We start from the raw sequence: 20,522 nt of genomic DNA on the forward strand, positions 1-20,522 counted from the left end.
TCCTTCATCTGGCGCGTTGCTACTGATTGCAGGGTTGCTCTATATGCCGCATTGTTGGCTTCAGTAGCATCTCGACACTCTTGGTCGTACCATGGGTTTCTTGTAGGAGGCTTCCGGTACCCAAGTACGGATTTCGCGGCATTTTCCATGAAGTGGGCAATAGTTTGCCAAGGAGACAAGGAGTGCTTTCATCAAGCAGTTGAGTCAGTCGAGTGGAGTATGCCTCTGCCATTTGTTGTGTTTGCAGCTTTTCAATGTCCAGCTTCCGTGCAGTGTCAGATCGTACTTTCCTCGCCATTTTCAAACGGGTGTGAACCTTTGCTGCAACAAGGTAACGATCCGAATCTATATTCGCTTCACGGATCGATCGTACATCTAACACGCTGGATAAATGCCTTCCATCTATCACAACGTGATTAATTTGGTTCCTCGTGTTTTGATCTGGTGACATCTGTTGCTACTTACTATCATGTTTTTTGCCGCGACGAAATCTATCAGCCTCAACCCATTACTGGACGTTATCTCGTGGAGTCTAAATTTTCCGACTGTCTTCCTTCGCATTAAAATCTCCCAGAACGATTTTAATATCATGGGCGGGCAGCGGTCATATTCTCTCTCTCTAGGCGCTGGTAGATAATATCCTTGGTGTGTTCGTCCTTGTCTTCTGTCGGGGCATGGGCAGAGATAAGGCTGATGTTGAAGAATTTGGCTTTTATGCGGATTGTGGCTAGCCTCTTATCCACCTGAGTAAAGCTCGAGACAAGGTGTTTCAGTCTCCGACTAACCACAAATCCACAGCCAAATTTATGCCTCGTGTTATAGCAGCTATAGTATAGTTTGGCACCATTTGGTGTTGTTGTGATGCCATTCCCTGTCCATCCCATTTCCTATAAGGCGGTAATATCTGCCTTGTACTTCTCTATTATATCCGCCAGCGTGTGTACTCCACCTTTTATATAGAGAGTGTGGACATTCCAGATGCAGATCCGCAAATCATGGTCCTTCTTTTGTTTGCATGGGTTGTCAATGTTAGGGGGGTCCGTTTTTACTATTCATTTGTTTCTCATAGTTTTCCGGGGGCGGGTTACTGGCCCAGCGCCCCAACCGCATGAGTTTTGTGGGATTGCACATGTATCCCTCGTTGTGGCGAGCCGCTTGCTCCAGGATCCGACGCTCGCCTCCACAGCCGCCCCTAATCTGGGAACAGACGCTGATTGTGGCCATTGGTTATTTGAAGACGCCAATAACTCGCCTTGTCATCTCGAGTATCATTGACACTCAGTATTTAATTAAGAGCCAGTGCCACCTGACTCCTCACTGAAACTCTCCTCTCGAAAATCGCTGACTGTCCGCGGCCGCATTTGCAGCTACTCCGCATAAAAACGGAGCTTTTCACCATACGCTGCCTGTGGACGCGCCCGGTAGCTTTCAGCTTAGCTTCCCGTGGTAACGATGGACACCACCCAAGTCGGAGCTCAAAGTTCCAGTCTATGTGGTGCTCATAGTTTTTCCGTGTCGGCCGGGTCATTATTTATTTCCTTTTTTTATATGAGCGGAGCGGAGCGGAAAATAATCCACCCAAGTCGGACACCACCCAAGTCGGAGCTCAAAGTTCCAGTCTGTGTGGTGCTCAAAGTTATTCCGTGTCGGCCGGGTCATTATTTATTTACTTTTTTTTATATGAGCGGAGCTGAGCGGAAAATAATCCGTCATGTGACACCATCTTCACTTGGAGTATCCTGGGTAAAAAGTTCCTTAGTGCGTATGAACAATGGGAAAAAATTCTTATATTTAACATACGCCACGTGTGACTGAAGTAAATTAGGTTCCACAACCCAATACCACAAGCAATTTCTTACAGTTTTATAATAACATTTTATAGCTAGAAAAGGCATCCTTAAAGCGTTTTTCTGCAAATTTAACTAAATTTTAATACATAGATATAATATATAGATAGGCCCACCAAATGTGGCGCAAACTTTAAATGAGTTACGCATATATACTCTTTATAATCATATTCGGTCTATTCTTGCTAAACCTACGGAACACACAATCCGTTTATTCTTGCCAAACATACGTAACACACAAGTACAGTTACTACCTTCATAGGGTGGCCCACACAAAAAACCGCCAGTCCTGTATATAACCTTTTTGTTACTATCAAGCCAGGGATGTTCTATTTATTTCCTGGTTATTTAACTGAGTTAACGTTACAGTTTTGAGCATTTTATGCTCGAATAATTTTTCAAAACCCGATTTTTGCCTTTTTCCATCTAAGTTTCTACTCTAAGACGGAAATTATTTTACAAGCAAATTTCCCTTTCAAGCTTCTTTCGAGGCGTTACACATCAGTGTGGTGTTAATTAACAAATTGCCGGACAAAACTTTTGGTTGTGCGGGAACAAAACAATTTTATTAAATAACCACTAACAATCGTGCTCAAAAAAACCGCACACACCCGCTTTGTTGTGACCATCAATATTCATGGTCTTATCTTGGAGAAATTGAACAAATAGTGTGACGTATCAAATCAAAACAATTCTGATAACTCAATTAAGATAAATGACATCAACTCGCAAGTTAACGGCAAATAAAAAAAACTTTCTTGTTGGCAAAGTATGTTGCTCTCTTTTACTAATTCTCACCACAGTGAAAGAGTATAACAATACCAGAAAGATAATTGGCAGTGTTGCCGTTTAGGTAGTTAGCAAAGTAATATAGGTCAGTAAAATTTGGAATGCGATTTAAGAAAAGAGTTTGAAATCACAAGGCAATTAAATTTAATAAAAATTATAAAAAAAGATCAAATTAAAAATAAAACAAAATAAAAATAAATAAAATAAAACAAGTAAAAGCGTGCTAAGTTCGGCCGGGCCGAACTTTGGACACCCACCACCTCTGTTATTTATGTAAACCACCTTTCATCAAAATTTGGTGAAAGTTGCATACCTTATGTCCTATAGCAGTTATATCGAAATATTTCCCAATTTGGACCAAATGCTAATAAGTACAAATCATTGTTCAATTGTGTATAACAAAATTTTGGTCTTATTAGTAGCTACACCTAAAAGTAAACTGATCTGAACCATATACAACATTGATGTCGAAAAGCCTAGCATAAGTCACTGTGTCAAATTTCAGTTAAATCGGATTATAAATGCGCCTTATTTGGGCCCAAAACATTAAATCGAGACATCGGTCTATATGGCAGCTATATCCAAATCTGGACCGATCTGAGTGAAATTGAAGAAATATGTCGAAGGATCTAACACAACTCATTGTCCCAAATTTCGGCGACATCGGACAATAAATGCGCTTTTTATGGCCCCAAAACCTAAAACAGAGATCGGTCTATATGGCAGCTATATCCAAATTTGGACCGATCTGTGGAATATTGCAGAAGTATGTCAAGGGGTTTAACTTAACTCACTGTCCAAAATTGCGGCGACATCGGAAAACAAATGCGCCTTTTATGGGCCCAAAACCTTAAATCGAGGGATCGGTCTATATGACAGCTATATCCAAATCTTTTCCGATCAAGACCAACTTGCTAAAAAATATCGAAGGGCCTATCACAAATCACTGTTCCAAATTTCAGCAAAATCGGATAATAAATGTGGCTTTTATGGGGCTAAGACCCTAAATCAGAGGATCGGTCTATATGGCAGCTATATCCAAATCTGGACCGATCTGATCCAAATTGACGTAGGATGTCGAAGGGCCTAACACAACTCACTGCCCCAAATTTCAGCAAAATCGGAAAATAAAAATGGCTTTTATGGGCCTAAGACCCTAAATCGGAGGATCGGGATGTCGAAGGATGTCGAAGGGCCTAACACAATTAACTGTCCCAAATTTCAGCAAAATCGGATAATAAATGTGGCTTTTATGGGCCTAAGACCCTAAATTGGAGGATCGGTCTTTATGGCAGCTATATCCAAATCTGGACCGAACTGGAGCAAATTGACAAATAATGTCGAAGGGCCTAACACAACTTACTGTCTCAAATTTCAGAAAAAATCGGATAATAAATGTTGTTTTCTAATCGCCTAAGACCCTAAATCGGCGGATCGGTCTATATGGGGGCTATATGAAGATATAGTCCGATATAGCCCATCTTCGACCTTAACCTGCTTATGGACAAAAAAAAAAAGAATCTGTACAAAGTTTCAGCCCAATATCTCTATTTTTAAAGATTGTAGCGTGATTTGAACAGACAGACAGACGGACGGACATGTCCAGATCGTCTTAGATTTTTACGCTGATCAAGAATATATATACTTTATGGGGTCTCAGACGAATATTTCGAGTAATTTCAAACAGAACGACGAAATTAGTATACCCCCATTCTATGGTGGAGGGTATAAAGAGATGTAAAAGGGCATTAAGTCCGACCGGGCTGGACTTTGGATACCCACCATCTCGGATATATATATTAACCACCTTCCAAAATAATCCGACAAAAAATTCATCATTAATGAACCCATGGAGCTATATTGAAATGTGGTTCGATTTGAACTAAACTCGGCACGGACGTCGTGTGGTCCAATAAAACACAGCTCACTGTGCCAAATTTCAGCGAAATCGGGTAATAAACACTGCCGATTTAAGCCCTAGGACTTGAATCGGGAGATCGATATATAGGGCAGCTATATTTATATATAAACCGATCTGAACCATAAAGGGCAAGGATGTGGAAAAGCCTAACATAGCTCACTGTGCCAAATTTCAGCGAAACCGGATAATAAATGCGCCTTTTAAGGGCAAAAGACCATAAATCGGGATATCGGTATATATGACAGCTATGTTCCTTAACCATTCTCGGTACGAATGCCGAGAAGCCTAACGCAACACATTGTGCCAAGTTTCATTGAAATCGGCTAATAAATGTGGTTTTAATGAGCCTAAATGGGCAGATCGGTCTATATGGGGGCTATATCAAGATATAGGCCAATATGTCCCATCTTCGAACTTAGCTCGCATATAGACAAAAAAGAATTTGCAAAGTTTCAGCTCAATACCTCTTTTTTTTAGACTGTAGCGTGATTACAACAGACAGGCGGACGGAGATGAACAAGTCGACTTAGATTTTTACGACGACCAAGAATATACTTTATATGGTCGGAAATGGATATTTCGATGTGTTGCTACCGGAATGACAAAATTAATATACCCCTATCCTTCGGTGGTGGGTCTAAAAATTATAAAAAATATTAAATGAAATAAAATTAAACTAAACAAACCAAAATAAAGTCCAATAAGACTAAAAAAATAAAAACTAAAAAAGCTCTTTTCAAATTGAGATGTGTGCTTTACAACCTACACAAATTTAGTTGTTATGTAGAGCAGGCCACCGTAGCTCAGAGGTTAGCATCGCCTATGTCGCTGAACGTCTGGCTTCAAATCCTGGCGAGACCATCAGAAAAAATTTTCAGCGGTGTCTTTCCCCTCCTAATGCTGGCAACGTTTGTGAGGTACTATGCCATGTTAAACTTCTCTCCAAAGAGGTGTAGCACTGCGGCACGCCGTTCGGACTCTGTTCCTTAGTGGAATGTTCATGGGCAAAATTTGCAATCTTTGCTTTGTATGGGCCACATTTTTTTAAGAATCTATTTGAGTCACTTAATTTTTGTAAAATTAATCACAAATTCAATATTCTAGGGGCTCAAGGAATCAAATGAAGGGCGATCCCTTCATTTGAAAGTGGTTATGTTGGATGTCACAAGTGTTCTTCTCATTAATTATCATTAATTCAAAATTAAAAAAATTGAATAAGAGTCTATAAGTAGTCCCTTGCTAACCCTCGTCAAGCTATTTAATTACTTGCCGAAATGGTTTGATAAAATTGGTGGATCTGGCAACACCGCGTCAGATAAATAACATTCAAAGTAGGCAACAATAAATATTGTCTCACACTTGAGGCAACAATAAATGTAAATTATTTAAAATAATATTATTAAATAAAACCAATGCGATGATTGACAACAATGGAGCAGAAAAAGAGAGCATCATCGTTGTAGGTATGCACTATTTTGAAACAATGTATTGTTTAATGTGTGTGACTAAGGCCTCATATCGGGAAGGGGGCGTACTATGAGAAAGAGTACGTAAAAGAGCGAATCGTATGACAGTCATCATTTGTGGGACTGGCCGTCAGTATCAGTCGTAACTTAAGAGCGTTCGCAACAACTTGTGACAAGATTTCGTAACGGTCGCAAAGCATTTAAACAAAAAAACAAAAATTTTTGAGAATTAATTTTTGCAAAGCGTGTTTTTTTAGTGTTCGATATTTTATTTTATTGTTTTGTTTTGCTTTCTGGGTTGTTTTTGTTGTGGTTGTGCTAGCGCGGTTGTATTGACAATGGAATGGACATGGCTAAAAGATTGGTGGCGTTTAAAAAAATATCGTTCACAACACCGGCATCGTAAACTTAAACATTCACACCTGGATGACCCAATGGCATCATCGCATGGCGGCAATGATGGCCGTATTCCACCTGCCGATGGTGAAGACTATGATGGCGATGATAATGTAGAGGGACAAATTGGGAACGAATTTCAACGTAATGCAAAGTGCAAAATGCAGGATGATGAATATCGTCGAAGACAAATGAGACGACGGCGACGACAAAGAAAACGCCTGAATTCGAAGGTCGAAGCCAACAAAACCAATGACAATAACAATGATGATGATAATGAAAAAAGGAATGGCATATCCGATGAGGGTGGTGGTGGTGGTAATGATAATGATGAGGCGGCAGCGGTGGCGGCTACAGCCGATGCTGACGAAGATGATAATGAAGGCGATGGCGACTATGACGATGATGATTATGACGTCGAGTTCAATGAAGATGATGATGTCGATGACTTTTGTTATTGCGATGAATGCTTAAATGTGGGTTTTTCGTACACTTACTTTTATTCTTTATTTTGATTACTGCTTTCGTTTTCGATTTCGTTGTTTACATTTGGCTTATTAGCTGCTAGTTTTCTATTTTTCTTTTTCTGAGGGCCTTCATGAAGGCTATTGACAAAGCGCGCCAATGACTAAGATTGTAGTAAAGTGGGGTTCTCGTGTGCTGATTATGCCAATGTTTAAACGTAAATGTTGACAATTTCTTTGTTTCCGTTGTTTTCTTTTTCTTTATGCCGTCATGATACAAAAACATATTTTTAATTAGACGTTGAAAAATATTTGCATATATATGTATAGAACAAAATACGAAACCATGACGGTATTCTGTCCATGTAACTTTGTTCTATGTACTACACTCGAAAAAATGTGTTAGTACTTTCTGTGTGAATTTACAATTTTTGTTGTTGGTTTTACGTCCAGAATAGACACATGGATGTTTTTGTTTGGTTTTTTTTTACGAATAGAAAAGCATGAAATAACTCCCCAAAATTGAAAATTAAATTAATCCCCAAATTATTTCATTATGTAATAACTCTGAATGAAATAATTCTCCAATAGTTTTTGGGGTCTTATTGCATTTTTAATATCCACCACCATTGGATGGTGGTATACTAATCTAGTAATTCCGTTTGTAACACCTGCGACCTCATATAGTATATATATTCTGGATCGTCACGACATTCTGATTCGATCTAGCCATGTCCGTCCGTCTGTCGAAATCACGATTGCGGTCGAAGGCGTAAAGCTAGCCGCTTGAAATTTTGCATAGATACTTCTAATTGATGTCGGTCGTTGGGAATTGCAAATGGGCCATATCTGTTCAGATTTGAATACAGCTCCCATATAAACCGATCTCCCGATTTGACTTCTTGAGCCCCTGGAAGCCACAATTTTTGTACGATTTGGCTGAAATTTTGCACATAGTCTTTTGCTATGACTTTCAACAACAACAAATCGGTGAAGAACCTCATATAGATCCAATATAAACCGATCTCCCGATTCGATTTCTTGAGCCCCTGGAAGCCGCAATTTTCATCCGATTTGGCTGAAATTTTGTATGTGGTGTTCCGCTATGACTTCTAACAACTGCGTCAAGTACGGTCCAAATCGGTCTATAACCTGATATTGCTGCCATATAATCCGATCTTCCGATTTGACTTCTTGAGCCCCCGGAAGCCACAAATTTAGTCCACTTTGGCTGAAATTTAGCATTAAGTGTTCCGTTATGATTTTCAACAACTGTGCAAAGTACGGTCCAAATAGGTCTATAACCTGATATAGCTCCCACAAAAACCGATCTCCCGATTTGACTCCTTGAGTCCCTGGAAGGCGCAATTTTTATCCGATTTGGCTGAAATTTTGTATGTAGGGTTCCGTTATGACTTTCAACAACTGTGCCAAGTACGTTCCAAATCGGTCTATAACCTGATATAGCTCCCATGCAAACCGTTCTCCGGATTTGACTTCTTGAGCCCCTGGAAGCCACAAATTTAGTCCGATTTGGCTGAAATTTTGCATGCCTCGTACGGTCCAAATTTGTCTATAACCTGATATAGCTCCCATGTAAACATCCCGATTTGACTTCTTGAGCCCTTACAACCCGCAATTGTTGTCCAATTTAGCTACAATTTTGCACTTAGTGTTTTGTTATGACTTCCAGTAACTGTGCCAAGTACGGTTCAAATCGGGCTATGACCCGATATAGCCCTCATATAAACCGTTCTTCCGATTTAACTTATTGAGCCATTACAAGTCGCAATTGTCCGATTTGGCTGAAATTTTCAATGTGGTGTTCTGTGACGACTTCCAACAACTGTGCCAAGTACGTTCCAAATAAGTCTATAACCTGATATATCTCCCATATAAACCGGTCTCTCGATTATCCTTGTTTGGTTGCTAGAAGCTTTAATTTTTCCTCATTTTTGTGCTCCGAATAATTTTTTGCTAAAATACACATGCTGTCAGGAATCTGATTCCCCCTGTTTTGCAAGATTGCAATCTGTACTCACATTTAACCACATATTGATAAGAAGACTTATGTTGATTGATTATTTTTCGATCTAGATAGATCTATTAATTTTTGATCTCTCACTATGTGGCCTTTGACCACAAATAACTTTACAGTTTGTAAACCCTCCACCATAGGATGGGTGTATACTATTGGGTTGCCCAAAAAGTAATTGCGGATTTTTTAAAAGAAAGTAAATGCATTTTTAATAAAGCTTAGAATGAATTTTAATCAAATATACTTTTTTTACACTTTTTTTCTAAAGCAAGCTAAAAGAAACAGCTGAAAACTGACAGAAGAAAGAATGCAATTACAGAGTCACAAGCAGTGAAAAACTTTGTCAACGCCGACTATATGAAAAATCCGCAATTACTTTTTGGGCAACCCAATAATTTCGTCATTCCGTTTGTAATACCTCGAAATATGCGTCTAAGACCCGAACAACAACTGTGTCAAGTATGGTTTAAATCAGTTCATAGCATGATATAGCCGCCATACACCCCGATCTTGGGCTTCTAGAGGGCGCAATTCTTATCCAATATGGATGAAATTTTGCATGTGTAGTTTTAGTATGACCTCCAGAAACTGTTCAAAGTATGGTCTAAATCGGTATATAACCTGATATAGCTACCATATTACCCGATCCCCAGTTTGACTTTTTAAGCCTCTGGAGGGCGCATTTATTACTCGACTTGCCTGAAATTTTGCAGGTGGTGCTTTTTTATGACTCCTAACAGCCATGGTAAGTACGGTCCATATCGGTCAATAACTTGATGTAGCTCATATGTATTTGAAAAAGTCATTCAGAGATCTTGACAAATGCGATCCATTGTGGAGGGTATGTAAGATTCGGTCCGGTCGAATTTAGCAAGCTTTTGGGTATTTGTTTCATTTTAAAGATTGGGGAGTTATTTCATAATGAAATAACTTGAAAATTCTCCAACAAGATTCAAATGTTTTCGCTACTGGCGAAAATAAAATGCACGATCTGACAGAACTGATGTTTTTTCTACTTTGACTTTGCAGTACTTTGAGTTTACAATGTAACTGTTGTTGGGAGTAGGCTTAAAATGCTTAACGCTTCTATTCCTGGAGAGGAGAAATAAGGTACTGAAATAAAGAACCCCATCTCTAAAATTGCTTGCAGTGGTTTGCTGCAACTGTCAAGGGAAGTAACCTATTTAAGGTAGAACTAACCTAGAATCTGATACTCGAAACGAAGCTGCACTGAAAGATGGATACGAAGAAAAGCAGCTCTAAAACACTTCTTCTACTACTGCCTGAGGATGTTTGATAGGACGTGGGGAGGTTCTTCTGAAAGTAAACAGCTATCGTAATGCCGGTACTGACATGTAGGACATTAATATGGTGGAATGCTGTGTATAGGAAGACTAATGTTAGGGTGAACGAGAAGACCCAGAGACCGTTCTGCATAGGAATCATATGGTCGCTGAGGTCTACACCACAAGCTGCATTGGAAGCAACGGTGAATATACAGCCTATTGAGGTCTATGTTTGGAGTTGTGCCAACGAAGTTAAGCTTAGGCTAAGGCAGCCCGGCATAGGGAAAGGGAACAGGTACGGAAATCCAATTGCATTCTAGATGCGGTAGATGTTCAGGCAGAATTGAAGAAGGTGTCAGACAAAGAATTAACCACGGTGCAGTGAACAAAGCCTAGCCCTTTCTTCGGCAAAATTACAAATTTGGGGCAAACTTCTTACATATCAACGAGTGCAGTCCGATTGAAGTTTAAGCTCAATAATAAGGGGCCTCCTTTTTATAGTCGAGTCCGAACGGCGTGCCGCAGAAGTTTTACATGGCATAGACATCACAAATGTTGCCATGATACCTTTCTTCGGTAGCTTGGTAAAAATCTTAACGACGCCGCACAGTAGGAGAAAATCGAAAAAAATAGTGAACAAATATGCCGTGTGAGAACGGGTAGAGATATCACTTTGAAATTTTGAATGGTTAGAGCTGAGATGTTTGCGAGACAACATAGGGCCTTGAAATTTTGCACACGATCTCTCTAAAATCTTAGCTCTAACCATTCCAAATTTCCAAGAGATATCTCTACTCGTTCTCACACGGCATATTTTTTACGAGTTTTTTCGATTTCCTCCCACTGTGCGCCGGCGGCTAGAATTTATCTTTAAATATGCCACTGATCAAAAGTCCATAACTACGTTTCTGTTTCGTATTTTTCGATATTTTTGTAATAAGCTAAGCGGCAGAATTTAATCCGCACGAGCCGATGAAACCGCTTGAGGTACGGCTGAAGCAAAACTAGTCGGTGCTGGCGCCCCGTTGTCTCGTGTTTTTTCACTGCCTCAGTGCCAACACTCGTATTTTTTTTGCTGAAACAGCAAACATTTCCTGCTGTTATGCTATTTTATTGCATTATTGCTGCAAATCGGACGAACACATATATATCTAAATCTGAACCGATTTCTATGAAATTTACATGTAATGTCGGGAGTCATATGATAATCCTGCCAGATTTTGAGAGAATCGGTTAACAAATGATCATATTATTGCAAGTATTACTGAATATATATATGGAGCTATATCTGAACCGATTTTTTCCAATTTCAATAGGCGTCGTCTCTAGGCCAAAAATCATGCCCATACCAAATTTGATTTGAAATCAGACGATCGATGGAAATAGCGACCTGTAACACAAATTAACATGGACAGGCGGACATAACTAAATCGAATCAGAAAGTGATTCTGAGGCGATCGGTATACTTATCAATGGGTCTCTTCCTTTTGGGTGTTACAAACAAATTCACTAAGTTATAATACCCCTTACCACAGTAGTTGTGTAAAGTTTAAAAAGGAAAAATAAGGTATTTTGCCAAATAGAATATATATGTATGCAAAATAGTTTAAATATCACAACATATTCTTCGAGTGTATGTTTTTTGCTTGTTCCTCCTATGGACATAGTCAATTTGCGTTTACACATATTACCTCCTAGCAGCCCATTGTCTAGTTAGGCACATTTCATTTAGCTCAAATAAATTGTTTAAATAATTTAGCACTTTGGTAAATACTTATCTACCGTATCAGATTGTTGTGTACGCAAATATAGTTTTTGTTCGATTGTGGACTCTTTTTCGTTTTGTTGTTTTAAGATAAGCGCTTTCTTTCTGCTACATTTTTCTCTTTAGGCGATACAGGGTCATAATTTTGAAAAATTTAAAAACAAAAAAATATAAATTGATATTCAATAATGCATAGATGGCTAGCTAATGAATAAGAAGGACGCTTTATTTGTTTTTAGAAAGAAATGTTGTTTGTTTTACCTCAATTAGCGAATAATTGAAATGAAATATTTAAAATGAATTTTCTGTCAAAGGCTAGCTGTCTCATATTTCAATGGCATACTTGATTTGTGAATGAATGTGCGGTATATGGGTTTCTATTTTTGGCTGTTTGTATGATAAATTCACAATCGAACAGTGAATAACAAAAATATTCCTGGGCTTTAAAGGGCCTCATGTCTGGACGCAAATAGTTTGAATCTAACGCGGCCATATGGAAATCAAAACTGATTTTGGTCGTTTCGGATCGGAAATGGGCCATATTGGTTCCGGTTTGGATATAGCTCCCATATAAACCAATCTCCCGATTTGACTTCTTAAGCCCCTGAGCATTGTGCATGTAGTGTTTTGTTATGACTTCCAACTACTGTGTCAAGTACGATCTAAATCGGTCTATAACCTGATATAGTGATCTCGCGATTTGACTTATTGGGCCCGTACAAGTAGCAATTTTTGCCCGATTTGGTTGAAACTTTGCACATAGTGCTCTCTTACGGCTTCCAACAACTGTGCCAAGTACGGTCCAAATCCGTCTATTAACTGATATAGCTCCCATATAAACCGGTCTCTCGATCATCCTTGTTCCTAGAAGCTTTAATTTCTGTTGGTTTGACAGAAGTTTGGTGTATAGAATAAAATTATGACCTTCATTTAAATTTATTTAGTATTTATAAATTTTTAGCTGAATCCATGGTGATGGGTTCCCAAGATTCGGCCCGGCCGAACTTAGCATGCTTTTATTTGTTTTGGTCTACCTATGTATATGTGCAATCCATGGCAAGTATTGTACCTTTTTTACTTTCCGCTTTTGGGAGAAAACCCATTTTGGTTTTACTGATATTTTGCCTTTATCTAAAGTAGAACAACAACAGTGCAAAGGTATTTTAAACAGGGAAATGCCGAATAAATGCTTCAAACCTACTTGATGCTTATGGTGCACGTGTTCTGTGTATTGTGAACAATAACGATGACCTTTTTTACTATGTCATATAACGCATGTGCGCTGTCTATGCTCCAAATTCTTTTACAAACGGCGTGTTCAATAATCAACAACAATAAAAGGTCATCATTTTGTTTGCAGAGTATGTGTGTGTGACCGTAACCTTTTTTATACCCTCCACTATAGGATGGGGGTATACTAATTTGGTCATTCTGTTTGTAACTACTCAAAATATTCGTCTGAGACCCCATAAAGTATATATATTCTTGATCTTCGTGACATTTTATGTCGATCTAGCCATGTCCGCCCTTCCGTCTGTCTGTCAAAAGCACGCTAACTTTCGAAAGAGTAAAGCTAGCCGCTTGAAATTTTGCCCAAATACTTCTTATTAGTGTAGGTTGGTTGGGATTGTAAATGGGCCATTTCAGTCCATGTTTTGATATAGCTGCTATATAAACCGATCTTGGGTTTTGACTTCTTGAGCCTCTAGAGGGCGCAATTCTTATCCAATTGAAATGAAATTTTGCACGACGTGTTTTGTTATGATATCCAACAACTGTGCCATAACCTGATATAGCTGCCATATAAACTGATCTTGGGTCTTGACATCTTAAGCCTCTAGAGGGCACAATTTTTATCCAATTGGAATGAAATTTTGCTCGACGTGATTTGCTATGACTTCCAACAACTAAACAATTGCTAAATTAGGTTCAAATCGGTTCATAACCTAACATAACGGCCATATAAACCGAACTGGGATCTTGACTTCTTGAGCCTCTAGAGGTAGCAATTATTATCCGATTTGCCTGAAATTTTGTACAACGGCTTCTCTCATGACCATCAACATACGTGTTTATTATGGTCTGAATCGGTCTATAGCCCGATACAGCTCCTATATAAATCGATCTCTCTATTTTACTTCTTGAGCCCCCAAAGGGCGCAATTCTTATTCGAATTGGCTGACATTTTACACAGGTCTCCAACATATAATTTAATTGTGGTCCGAACCGGAACATATCTAGATATCGCTCTAATAGCAGAGCAAATCTTTTTTTATATCCTGTTTTGCCTAAGAAGAGATGACGGGAAAATAACTCGACAAAGTCGATTCATGGTTCCATGGTGGAGGGTATATAAGATTCGGCCCGGCCGAACTTTGCGCGCTTTTACTTGTTCGCTATACGCGCCTGTGTGTCTGTCCATGTATTCTTGTGATCAAGGTACAGGTCGAATTTGTTGTCCGATTGTCACAAAATTGCTCACAAATAACTTTTTTGTCCAAGGACGAACAAAACAAGGATGACCAAAATCCGATCAAATTTAAATATAGTTCCCAAAGATAACTTTCATCCGATATGACCTTTTAAAGCCGTAGTAGCTATATTTTTGGTTCGATCTTTACAAAATTTTCCATGGGATATTCTATTTGAAGTCCCCATGCAAATGCAAATTTGCCCACGAACATTCCTTTGAGAAACAGGGGCCAGGGGCCATGATCTTCGTCCTAACAGGCAAAAATCTTGAAAAATAAAAAATTCGGCAGAGCCCGGCCGGGATTCGAACCTGGGCACACGGAGCAACAGCGGGAGCCGTTGCCATTGTCTAGCGTTCGAAGCCATCAATACAACTTCCAAGTGTAATTTGCCACAGAAAAATTGTCTGTCATTACACAAAAATACATGCATTGGGTAAAAGTGCAGTTAATAGACAGGGTTGTCGAGCGTGGTTAATGTGGTAATTGTATCATAGATGCGTTTTCGCTATTAATACGATTCAAAAACAACATACCAACGCACGGCCCTTGAAGCCATCACACCTAATATGATTGAAAAGTCTTCTAACCAAAGACGAAACGCGTCCCATAGTGGTTGGTGTGTGTTGCTATCTTTTGCTTTCCTTTTCCATTTGCATCTCCGATTATTGAGCTCGTCTCGAAAAGAGAAACAAACAAACTGAATAAAAATTATTTTTATATTTTTTATTATTTTGTGTAGTGAAACTTCCATCCTATCAACGTATATCCCACTCACGGAGTTTGATTGATTAATTACAAATAAATATTGATTGATTAATTACAAATAATTATAATAATAAATATTGAAGAAAGGGTACCTAATAAATATGGTACTATCCATATTAATGGGTTCAGACGATTTTGGGTTTACACGGCCAAGCAAAAAAATCAACTGTCAGGTTGATTGTGTTGTCAGTTTGTGTTCACATTTTGTCACATATAGCGCTATGGTGGAAGGCTTTGCATATGAAGACTTGTTTCTCGATACAAGTTGAAGATTAGATTGAAACGATGAGGAATGTTGAGCCTATTGACGGCTATATGGGGATCTGTGCCGTCAATGTTATGCTTAAATTGAGAGAACTCCACAAGGTGAACGACTATGAGTTCTTCACCATGTGGAGTTCTATTTTGATAGATTCTCAGACTATCCGTTATCATGATAAGATCTTTACGATGCGCATTACTTATAGAAAAATGGAGCTGTATTTTAGAACGATAAATCTTCAAACTTCACTGATGATTCCAAGATGACGGTATTGGTGAAACTGTGTTTAAATTTTTGATGTATTGAATCCCTGAATAAGGTCCAGGCACATGACATAAACTGAATTGAGAAAGCGAATGAATATGCTTTGTATGGCCCATCCCAGGATTCACTGAATAAGGTTAAGCCAAGCGATCAGCCGATATACTTTTTTTTTAATATTTGGCAGTACTTGGCATTGAGGATGTCAACTTGTTCTCTTTTTACATTCATTCTTTGTTTACGTTTTCTCCTATATGATGACATTTTCAATCGTCAGATTTGACATCCTTAATGATGTTTATGGGGCCTATCCACTTTGTGTTTTGCATGTGACCTAATCTTCTATTAGTGAATCCTGGGCCCATCCGCAACGGGCGAATGAGTGGCCAATTTTGCATATTCCGATGCACTTTATATCTGTAATTCGTTGAGATACAATTACCACATTAACCACGCTCGACATCCCTGTCGATTAGCTGTACTTTTTCCCAATGCATGTATTTTTGTGTAATGACAGACATTCTTTCTAACAGACGCACAAAATCATGTGTAGTATGGAAGAAGTGTAATCTGCCACAGAAAAAATGTCTGTCATTACACAAAAATACGTGCATTGAGAAAAAGTACAGCTAATAGACAGGGTTGTCGAGCGTGGTTATCATAGATACGATACGTGGTAATTTCATCATAGATTCGTTTTCGCTATTATTACGATCCAAATACAACATACCAACGCACAGCCCTTGAAGCCATCACACCTAATATGGTTGAAAAGTCTTCTAACCAAAGACAAAACGCGTCCCATAGTAGTTGGTGTGTGTTGCTATCTTTGGCTTTCCTTTTCCATTTGCATCTCCGATCATTGAGCTTGTCTCGAAAAGAGAAACAAAAAATTTTAAAAATTAATTTTTTGTAGAAAACTTATCTTATTTTAAAATTGAGCATGTCTTTATTCCAAATTGCTTATAGGGGAAATTAAATACTCATGTATGACATTTTTTTTACAGTTTAATTGTTTCCGACATTGTTAAATAAACAAAACTACACTTCAGAAAATGTTGTATATTAAAAAATAAAATTCTTTGGCATCTTAAAATTGATTTTTATTAATGCTGCACTGAATTAAAGGCATGTCACGTTTGCAAATTTGCTTTTCTGGTTTATTAGTTAATATATATTAAATTTGAACAAATTGAATGTGTATGCAAACAAAGGCATATTTATTTATTTGCTATAAATTGGGAAATTTTTGTTCATATTTTTTGTAGGGCGACACCGATTTCTGTGAAAGTAATGACGGCATGGATTCGGATGCCAGTACTTCATCCAACACTGGCAAACAGGTGGTCGTTGGCATATGTGCCATGGCCAAAAAGACTCAATCGAAGCCCATGAAAGAGATTCTTACACGTCTGCAGGAGTTCGAATTCATAAAAATGGTCATTTTCGAAGAGGATGTTATTTTAAAGGTAAGTGAGACAGTTCATTTTTCTTATACAGGAAGATACTTAGTTTTTTTTTATAACTTTTTACTTGATTTCAGGAACCAGTTGAAAATTGGCCCATTTGTGACTGCTTAGTTTCCTTCCATTCCAAGGGATTTCCCTTGGAAAAAGCCATACAATATGCTCAATTACGCAAACCCTATGTTCTTAATAACCTTCATATGCAATATGATATTCAAGATCGTCGAAGAGTTTATGCGATTTTGGAAAAGGAAGGCATCGAAATACCACGCTATGCGGTATTAGATCGTGATTCACCAGACCCAAAACGTAAGTAATGAAATATTTGCGGAGAAGTTTCACATGTTTCTTTAAAAGTTTCAGTAGTGTAACAAAAATTGCAAAATTTAAGGTACTTCGAAGAGTGTTGTTCAATACATGTTAAGGCTAAATGATAAATAGAGTACGGATTTTTATACAAAATGAAATTTCCCTTTTTATTATTAGGCAAATGTGCTAAAATCACTTGACAGACTCGATTCCGCAATTCATTTGCCAAATAACAAATGGAAAAATATCGATTTTGCATAAAAATCCGGAACCTAATGATAAGGGACATCCTTTTCATTTCCGAATCCGAACGCCTTGCCGCAGAGCGACACTTCTTAGTAGAAAAGTGGTCTGGGTTTAAATTCTAGTGAGAACATCAGAAAACATCAGTGGTGATTATACTTTGCCTTAGGTAATCAGCCGTGTAAACTTCTCCCCAAAGAGCTGTCGCCATGCTGTACCCCGTTCAGATCAGGGCTGCGGAGCCGAGCAATTTCGACTAGACTCCAACACCAGGCAAATTGCCTGACTCCGTTGCCGACTTCGAGCACTTAAAAATGCTATGTTTTATACCGACCTCTAAAGAATGGGGGTGAGGTGCTCCAATCTAGCCAATATGGCTATCAAATGAAAGTTATTAGCGAAAGCGTGCTATGTTCGGCCGGTCCGAGTCTTATATACCATAGAACGCATTTGTCAAGTTATTTGCCCAGTATCTCCTTATAGACAACGAAGAAAAATGGATAAAATTTGTCATGTTATTGGAGCCATATCACGTTATGCACCGTTTCGGAACATTTTTAGTTTGGATGATAGTGACTATAGTAGAAGTAATTGTGCAAACTTTCAGCCAAATCAGATAAGAATTGGGCCCTATAGGGTCTCAAGGTGTAATATCGGGAGATCGGTTTTTATGGGAGCTATTCAGTTTATAAACTGATACAGACCATATTTGGCACATATATTGAAGGATGTAGGAGAAGTCGTTGTACAAAAGTTCAGCCAAATCGGATAAGAATGGCGCCCTCTATAGGCTCAAGAAGTATAATGGGAGCTATATAAGGTTAAGAACCAATATGAACCGATACTTGACATAGTTTTTGGAAGTCAAAACATATATTTCATGCAACATTTAAGCCAAATTAGATAATAATTGCGCTCTCTACTGCCTCAAGAAGACAAGATCCGAGATCGGTTTATATAGCAGCTATATCAAGTTATGAACCGATTTTGACCATACTCGCACAGTTATTAGATTGTAACAAAACACTTCATAAAATACGTCATACGCGCCGTCTGGAGGTTCAAGAAGACGGTTTATTTGGCAACTATATCAAAACATGGACCGATATGGCCCATTTACAATCCCACCGGATAGCTTTACTCCTTCGAAAGTTAGCATGCTTTCGGCAGACAGACAGACGGATAGACGGACATGGCTAAATCGACTCAGAATGTCAAGACGATCAAGAATATGTATAGTCTCTTGAGTCTCAGATCAATATTTCGATGTGTTACAAACGAAATGACGAAATTAGTATAACTCCATCCTATGGTGGAGGGTATAAAAAATTGCACCTGGGAAGGACTCACTTTATCCCAAGGCAATATGGGTACCAAATGAAAGGTATTAAGGATTAGATTATGAAAGGATGAAGAGAAAGATGAGTAGATTATGAAAACGCAAAAAAATTACATCACCTTACATTTAGGATAAAGAGGAGGAGGATGATGATGAATAGGAAGGCATCACATCATGGGTGTAAATGGATCCCTATTTAAATATACTCCTCATGGCATTAAAATGTGATTGATGTGGCAAGCTATCTCTATATTTCTCTCTTGCTATATCCTCCGTAGTTTCCACTTCCTTTTCGCCAGATTGCAACTTATAATATATTCAATAAGCAGCTCACCCCTTTCGTTGACATCCGAATTTCCCCATATCTGGTGATGTGCATTAGCATCACTTCCTACAATAAGGCTTTTCTTCCCTACAGAAGCAGCTTCAACCAGCGACTTATGGTTTGAAGGCGGCATCTCTGAATCGTGTGCCTTATAGGGAAGCCAGCTAGTAATGAGACTTGTTTATTTCAAGGTTGGCTTCTACTAAATCTTCAGTGCTTAGCGCCGGAAGAAGAAAAACATTTAGACTACCCTTTGCAATAATACAGGCTCTGTGTCTCCCATTCCCCGTACCCTTGAGAAGTTTAAATCTCGGAATTCTTAGTCCACGTACCATTCCTCCACACACCCATGGTACCTGAATAAGAACCACGTCAAATCCCCCAGCTATCAGGAGGAACTTTAGTGCCGCCGAAGCGGCCTTACAATGGTGTAGAAACCGGACCGTAGTCAGGATTCAGACCTTCCACCACTGTTGTGTTAGCCCCGTCGTCTGACTCCACCAGGAGTTCATCCTCACAAGATTCGTTAGAACTTGTCATTATGAGCTTCCGTACGCATCCAGGGGGATTTTCAGTCTCCTGCAATCCGCCAGACTTTAGCGGTGTGGTCGATAGTTCCTCAGGCAAGTGTTCAGCAACAACTGCTGAGTCGTCTCCCGATTCCCCAACCTCACCGCTTCTATAGACCTTCAGTTTCAACTTGTTGAATCCGTAAGATACAACCCCTTCAGACTTGTTGGGGTCTGCGAAAAAGTTATTAAAGACAAAATTTTATTGATATTTTTCCAACATGTCTGTAAAGGAAAACTTTCAATAAGATTATTTCTAAAGACAAAATTCAATGAAATTTTCTCTAAAGACAAAATTTCGATCAAATGTTCTCTAATGACAAAGCTTCAATTAAATTTTTTTCTTTACACAAAATTTCAATAAAATGTTTCTAAAGACAAAATGTTAACAGAACTTTTCCTTAAGACAAAACTTAAATCCATTTTTTTCTGAAAACAAAATTTAAAAGAAATTTTTCAATGAAACTGCTTCTAATGACATAATTTCAATGACATTTTTTTAAAGACAAAATTTAAATGAATTTTTTTCTTAGGGCA

At 38.5% G+C, this 20,522-nt stretch overlaps 1 protein-coding gene across 10 annotated transcripts in view; it reads left to right on the forward strand.

The window, feature by feature from the left end:
• Positions 1-20,522, forward strand: part of LOC106089672 (inositol hexakisphosphate and diphosphoinositol-pentakisphosphate kinase) — a 114,118-nt gene that overhangs the window by 24,596 nt on the left and 69,000 nt on the right. For 5 of the 10 annotated variants that reach the window (XM_013255598.2, XM_013255600.2, XM_059368219.1 and 2 more), the window contains exons 1-3: positions 6,177-6,895; positions 17,003-17,203; positions 17,278-17,509. In XM_013255598.2, coding sequence (XP_013111052.2) covers positions 6,362-6,895; positions 17,003-17,203; positions 17,278-17,509 — 967 coding nt within the window. In that variant the 5' untranslated portion in view covers positions 6,177-6,361. Of the gene's footprint in view, positions 1-6,175; positions 6,896-17,002; positions 17,204-17,277; positions 17,510-20,522 lie in introns of those variants that run through there. The other 5 variants (XM_013255599.2, XM_059368218.1, XM_013255602.2 and 2 more) reach the window with 3 other exon arrangements.

Source organism: Stomoxys calcitrans, chromosome 4, assembly GCF_963082655.1.
Source record: "Stomoxys calcitrans chromosome 4, idStoCalc2.1, whole genome shotgun sequence".
Taxonomy (NCBI): Eukaryota; Metazoa; Arthropoda; class Insecta; order Diptera; family Muscidae; genus Stomoxys; species Stomoxys calcitrans.